General features: G+C 42.3%; 1 protein-coding gene across 1 annotated transcript in view; it reads left to right on the plus strand.

The window, feature by feature from the left end:
- Positions 1-6523, plus strand: part of TBCD (tubulin folding cofactor D) — a 115030-nt gene extending 108507 nt beyond the window's left edge. The window contains exons 35-37 of the mRNA XM_010082008.1: positions 3360-3449; positions 4439-4526; positions 6410-6523. Of these exons, the coding sequence (XP_010080310.1) occupies positions 3360-3449; positions 4439-4526; positions 6410-6523 (292 nt within the window). The remainder of the gene's footprint in view (positions 1-3359; positions 3450-4438; positions 4527-6409) is intronic.
- The last annotated feature ends 689 nt before the right edge of the window (positions 6524-7212 follow it).

Raw genomic sequence — 7212 nt, forward strand, 5'->3', positions numbered from 1 at the left:
CAGCAGGGAAGCGAAGCGTGGGGAAAATATCTGTCCGGTGGGGTTTGAAATGAATCAACTTCAATATCACCGGGGTAATCTAAAGCTATCAGCAGCAGCTTTTCTGCGTTGTCCTTGGCTTAGTTGGAATCTGTGGCGTGAGAAAAGCTCTGCCTGCCATTTTCCAGGCTGTTACTTCCCACTCATCTTAAGCATTAGAGAACTGTCCCAGGTTGAAAATACCCTCTTCCAGTGAAATTCAGCTTGAGGTAGTTCCTCGATCTGTTCTGCTGTGTGCTCACAAATTGTGCCAAAATAAGGAGAGAGGTGGTGGGGAGGAAGCGGGGAGAACCACTCCTGCTGGCAGCAGTGCAGGTGTATGCTGGCCTGAAGCCTTCGTGGGACTGCGGTGTCATTCACCTGGTATTTCCTCCTGCCCTGCGTGCCCTCCCACCCCAAACAGGGCGGTAGTTTTCAGTTGAAATGTAGTTTTTTCTCTGTGGTAGCACAACCTGAAACCTCATGATTTCATCTCCGTGTGCATTGTGGAGTTGTGGAGCCATGTTCGGAAGAATGTGGGGAGAGTTAATTGATGAGAGAGACTGCTGGAGGTAACGGGCAGCATGCTTGAAGCAGAGCTGTCGTAAATTTAACGTATTGGGCTTTTTTAAACTCAGCAGTGGCTGCTCTTAAAAGATAGTGGAACTGTCAGCTCCCTGCTGGTAGCGGGACAATGGAAAGGGAGAATAAAGGCGAGTGAACTGCAGCCACTTGCAAAACTGGCACTGGAGCATGATGTTCTGGGTCTGGCTCCTGGAGCTCCTGCAGGAGTCATTCTGCTGCTCTCCGGAGTGAGTGATCACCGTGGGTGCTCAGCCTGCCAGGAGCCCAGATACATTGCTAGGTCCTGAGAAAGTACGGTAAGATCCGTCTGCTACTCAGAACCCTGTGAACAGAGTAGCCTCTGAATGACAGGTCAGGATCTAACACCTCCCGGAGTGACAAGTGCAAGTGGCGTTTCTCTTTCTTGTGTGTATGTATTTCACATATCCAGCAAAAGTCTTCCTGCTTTTTATATGTATAGTATTTTTCTGGTGGTCTTATAGTGGTTTAAGATGGTATGTGTCCCCACTGCTCTCCAACTGCGTATTCCGTGCTCCTGTGGATATTTTTAAAGCAATGACACTGCTATTGCTTAGTAAACCATAAAGAGCGTGGCAGTGGCTGTCCTGGGGTTCACGGCCACCCCAGGTGATGGCGGTTGAACCGTTTAAACTCAGTTCACCTTTAGGAGGAAAAAGCCTGCACCTTTTTGCAGTACCGCGTGCACCCAGTTTACATAATGTAAAGACTTTAGACTGATCCCTTTTCCCCAGATGCTGACTCTGTTTCTGCTGGCACTGTGCCCACACAGGAGAAGGAATTTTCTCAATTTCCTTTAGAGAGGCCAAGCTATTTGAGTCATTTGAGATCACACATAGGTTAGGTTTAGTTATTACAAATGTGAAATTGGCAAATGACAGAAAGTGCATCTGTTCTAAACACAAAACGCTGCACATAAGGTTACGTTTATTAAATTTATTCCAGATGCTCTTGATCCAATTGGTCTCCTTGTTGCTGTACTTCTCAGCGACGTCCCTGTTGTTCAACCAGTTTAGATCTCACCTAATTCACTACATTGCTGCTGTTCTGTGCTGAAAGCCTAGCACGCATTGCAGGTATTGTAATTAGTTGTCTACACAATGCCTTTGTGTAGAGGAGAAATTTCACCACGGTAAGAAAACCCACACCTCCTCTTGGTCTAAGAGAGCAGATGCGCTCTTCCCTCATCTCTCCGGACAGATCAGTGTCTGCAGACACACACACGGCCTCATTGATGCAGAGGGCTGTCGCTCTCATCCCGTGTCACTCACACATGCTTGCCGTGCCTATCATGCTCCTTAAAATGTGGAAACACTGCTGTTGTGGCTGCAGGCAACAGATGGCAAGGAACCTGCTCTGTCAGCATCTGATGGAGGTATTTTAATTCAGCCACTATCACCTCTGAAAATGTCTTACAAAGCCTCAGTATCAACATTGAAAACCTGGTGGTTTTATTTACTCTTTATTTACTCTAATGTGGCTTTTTGGACAATATTGAGACAGCCATAGACAGCATTCTTTAGCTTAATGATCCCATGGTTTGTTGTTCAGGTTTTTTAACCAAGTCGGTATTTGCCAGTAATGTCAGTATTTTGTTAAGAATTTTTTTAAAGCAATTATGAAACACTAGCTCTTGTCTGGAGAACTACATATAATAAGGCACATTAACTTAACAAAACATCTTGTCACTCCTATTAACCTCTTGTTTTAAATGTTATTTTTCAACAGATTGCACTACACAGCTTTTTGAATAGTTTTTATCCACAGCTTGGAATCATCGTAGCAGAAAATAAATGTTAGGATTTTTGCTTTCTCCTTTACATACACAGTACAGTGAGGTTTCCAAAATATGCAGTCTCTAGAAGTAATTGTGCTTACTAGACAAATATGGAATAGTTTCTTTTGCATCTATGGCACTTCAGCTTTGAGTGTAGCAAGTAAAAGATTAAATAATTTGTACTGACATAAAAGCAGTATTCCCACTTTACTTCTCTTTAATAGATCCTTGGAATATACTAACAGTACTTGTGTTTGTACGAATGTCTGGGAAAGAGCCGTGAGAATCACACTTCCCAGACTGCGTGGAAAAAGAAAAGAATTTGCTAAATATATTTAAAGATGGTTTCATGAGTCGTACACTTAACAGAACTGTAAGCCCTGTGTTTAATTAGGTTGTCTGGAATCAGTGAAGGAATTTGGGCTGTGAAATGGCGGAGCATTTAAGAACAACATTAATCCCCTTTTATGTAAAGCTTGGTTGAAGACTAGGGAATGACCAAGGCACCACAGTGATATATAGACTAAATAATTTTTCATTTGGCTGTAGGATATTTCAATTCCTGACACAGTCCAATCATACCCCACTTTGTTGTGAACACGAGCCATGGTTAGCCAGTGATCATGTGTATACTGAATCCGTTTGGATAAATGTAGTTCATGCCTCGGCATACAGGTAGTAGCAATGTAATCAATTAATACTAATTTCTTCCCTTCCCTGTAAAAAAAAAAAAGGGGGGGGGGGGGGGGAGGCCCGGTAATGTGGTGGCCAAACTTACCTGTGTCTTTACCAAAGGTAAGAAGCGTGTACTGCTCTGGGTTGTGTCTTTCCCCTCCATTGAATGTTAATTTGGCATCTTTAATCATTAAATGTGTTTGTAATTCTGAATTAATTAATTAATTCTGTAATTTGCTGAAATCTATTACTCTTTTTTTTTTCTTTTTCCCCCCCTCATTGTCAGCCATCCCTTTTCAGTGAAGTTATTCACCTTTTGTAAAGAAGAGATCAAAAGATCCAAAGACATCCGGAAGCTTCGCTCCAGCATAGGAGTGTAAGTTGATTAAATAGAGTAATCATTTCTGTGCTTATAAAACGTGAAGAAATTTAACTGCAGTACATACCAGATGTAACAGCAAGGTCGGTTTCGTGTGGAATGTAAATGAAAAATACAGACAAATACATGTAATATAAGGTTGGGAGAGTTTCCTGTACTTCTGGGTGGTTGCAGTGAAAACATGCGAAGGATCTGATAAAATTCAACAACTTCGAAAATGTTGATATTCTTAAAGATGCAGTGAATCATTTCCTTTTTGCTGTAGAGAGCTTCACTTGGTGCCAGTGCAAAATATATGTAATGGATTAGCTCTTATATGTGCACTAGAAAGAGCTGAAAACATCTGTGACGTTATTGTCTGGCTTTAGGGTAACAGCCCTCAGTTCAGACAGCAGAGAAGTCAGAACAGAAATGTACCAGGCAGGAAAGACAGTCGTGGGTGAGGAGAGGGGAGAAAAAAAAAGACAAAGCATTGCAAAGCTGAACAAGGGCTCCTTGGCAGAAACTTGGCAAAATTATTCAGGTATAATGACGTCAAGCAATGATTTTATTGACTTGGTTTCATTGCCTTATTGGCAATATTTTCCGAGCGCAAGAAAGCCTAAAAGGAGAAGTTGCCCATGCTTCTCATTTGTCTTTCACACAGCTGCACCACAGACACACAGCCGCCCCTGCGCTTTTGTCCATGGAGAGCTTGATTCTCGTGGGTTTTAGTGCACAGACGTCGGTGCTGGCGGGCAGTAGCTCTAACCCATATTTGTGTTTGGCAGAGATGTGTGGCATCTCGCTAACCCGGCAGGATTTCAGTACACTCACCCTCAGTGTTTGCTTTCCCACAGCGCCTAGAACCGAGATTTCCTGGTGGTAGCAAAGCTTCCCCCCTGCCCTTTCTTCTCATGTACATTTCATTCTGATCCTCAAAATGTGCTTTTGCAGTTATAACACAAATAAATACTATAGAAGATCTGTTTTTTTACATTTTCTAGGTTTTGTGGCCTGATTCAATTTCAAGGAGACATGAGAGAGAAAGTTTTATTTCAGTTGTTTCTCCTTCTTTGCCATCCATTTCCTATAGTAAGTATTGAAGACATTGTGTACTATCAAACGTTTTATTTAAAGTACAAGTAAAAAATAACTACAGTGCGTTAAAGCAGCATTCTTTAACGTGTAATAATGGGGTTTACTTCTCAAGAGTCTCCTGTCTGTAATGTTGCCGCCTGAAGCAGGTTCTTCCAATTACTGCTTTGCCACCTTCTGTCCTCGCTGTTTTAAATTAGGGGTAATTTAGGTGCCTAAGTCATTAATGTCTTTTACGCAGCGCTCAGCACAGTGAAGAGCTGTTCACCAGTTAGTGCCTGAAAGCTCCAGTCAGATAAATGACTGTTAGGTCTGCAGTGTTTCAGAGAGGAGCAACACAGTAGGAGTTCTGCTTCAAGAAAAATATATTTGTTCTTTTTGTCAGGTGTGACGAAAGCTTGTGCAACACGGGAGAGTTTATCAGAAGTTTACCTTTTTCATGTAACAAACTGAAACAGGGCACCTCTTAATAACCTGAGTTATTCTGTGTGTCAGAGAAGATCATATGCGAGATAATATTACCTTAGTCCGTTAAAATTTTTGTTGACTCAGTAAGGTTTGGATTTTTTTTTGGTTTGGTTATTTTTTTTCTTGTTTTGTTTAGTTTTGGTGCAAAACCTGGGAGCCCCAAATTACAGCTGCTGTGACAGCCAACTGCGTAACACAGCACTCTGTGGCTTTGGTGTTCATAGGAGGGTTTCACCTGGGAAGGTCCGTGGATGTTCCTGTGAGTGAGGACTCGCACCTCTGCTGCTATGGGCAGCTGCTGAGCTGCAGCTGGAGTCCAGCAGTGGAGGAGAAACAAAGGCTGCCAGCAGCAACTGCAAGGGCCCATAAAAAAAAGATGAAAACCCACGAGGTCTTAAAGTGGTTTGAGAACAGACGGAATCGCCTGGTGTCTGGCCAACACAAACCAACAGTGTTTATTCTCATTGATTACTTTTGCCGATTACTTTTTGATAAGGTTAAAATCACACGGTGCTCAGCACAGTTTGAAACTTCAGATTCATAGCCCAACTGTTTCCATGTTGTATGTACTTGCTACATGAAGAATCCTTTGCAGGAAGGGCACAGTGTGAGAACTGAAGCGAGATCATTTCTATTTCATGTTTTATTGGTATTTTACATGATAAATATGGTTTGTTTTTACAGATGAGTCACTTTCATTTAGCACCAGTACTCTACTCTTTGCCTTCTTTCATTAGCATCAGGCTTTCTTGAAAAAAACAGCAAAATTTGGTTTTGTTGCAGTTTTGCTGTCTTCCATCAAGTATATTTGTACAGGTTGTACTTCAGAACCCAGCCCAGCTGGCGCTTTCTGTATGCACCCCAGCATCACTGCTGAACAGGGCTCTGCAAAAAACACTTGCAAATTAACAGCTTCCAGAAACGGGAGTGTAAAATGTTCCTGTTACTAACTAATGTTACATCATCATCTCTCTCCTAACGGTTTTTTAAAGAGTTTTGCTGACTCTGATGATCTCCAGACTGGGCAGCCTGTCTGTTTTGTGAGCATACAGCAGCAAAGTTAGGGCCAGACTTTGGCTCAGGGAGTCACTTCAAGAAAGGAAGTGCTGCTGTTGGACCCTTCTCAAACATTTGAATTAATTCCCCAGGATGGAGGGATCTCCATCTGAAATCCTGCAAAAGTTTAGTGAAATAATACTGATTGTAGTAGCATGAATTTCCTTGAGGTGCAGAAACAAAGTCCCTCCCTGCAGCAAATGGCTCTGAGAGGCAAGGACAGGCTGGAGGTCTGGGTGCTGCAGTGTCCCCATAAAAGGACTGTCAGCGGGAAGAACCAGTACCAGTGATGGACTGGGCTCTTCATACAGGACTCTGGGTACTTCACTAAACGTTCCTCTGCCTCTCCCCTGTAGATCCGCAAAACGACAGCCAGTCAAATTTACGAAATGTTGATAACGTACAGTGATGTGGCTGATCCTGCCGTTATGGACGAGGCTCTGACCATACTCAGCGATACCAACTGGTAAGTCAGGTTGTAGCCACATAGTAATAAGAGCTGAAATAATTCCTGTACCACTGAAGTTAAAAAAAAGTCAGCACTTTTGAAAGCTGGTAGCAAGGGGGCTGTAAGAAACAATCCTGTAGCTCTAGCCATTTATTGCTTCTAGGCCAGAGAAGCATTGCTGAAAGGAATTCTTCTCTTCTAAAGCACTGTCTAGTATATTGTCCCACTGGAAGTGGTATGCATAAAATCACCACCAGATAAAGTAAAATATCAATATTTTTCTAACAACATGAAAAGGGAGGAGATCTTGGAAATTGTCCATGAAACAGAGACGGGGCTATGCAAACAGTCAAACGTCAACTGCACAGACAGTTTCTTGGCTTTTATGAGCACTGACAGGATTTTGGGAAAGGAAGGATCTCGGCAAGCTGGAAAACAACAGAATTAGCAGAACAGCTCAAATCTCCCATGAAATGTAATTGCTCAAAATGCTACAAACGTTGTATTCAAGCAAATATTTTGAATGGGAATGGTTTAGACATTTCCCAAGCATGTGATTGCATGAATTGAACAACCACTTTGATATAACATAATTATTTATTTTACGTACAGTTACCTGTAACATTAGCTTCTACCCAGTGCAGGGGGAAAAGAGTTTTGTTCTTCACGAGCAAAATTCACCAAAGCAGCAAAGCATCTTCCAGGGGCAGG

The sequence above is a fragment of the Pterocles gutturalis genome, unplaced genomic scaffold, assembly GCF_000699245.1.
Source record: "Pterocles gutturalis isolate BGI_N339 unplaced genomic scaffold, ASM69924v1 scaffold9354, whole genome shotgun sequence".
Lineage (NCBI taxonomy): Eukaryota > Metazoa > Chordata > Aves > Pterocliformes > Pteroclidae > Pterocles > Pterocles gutturalis.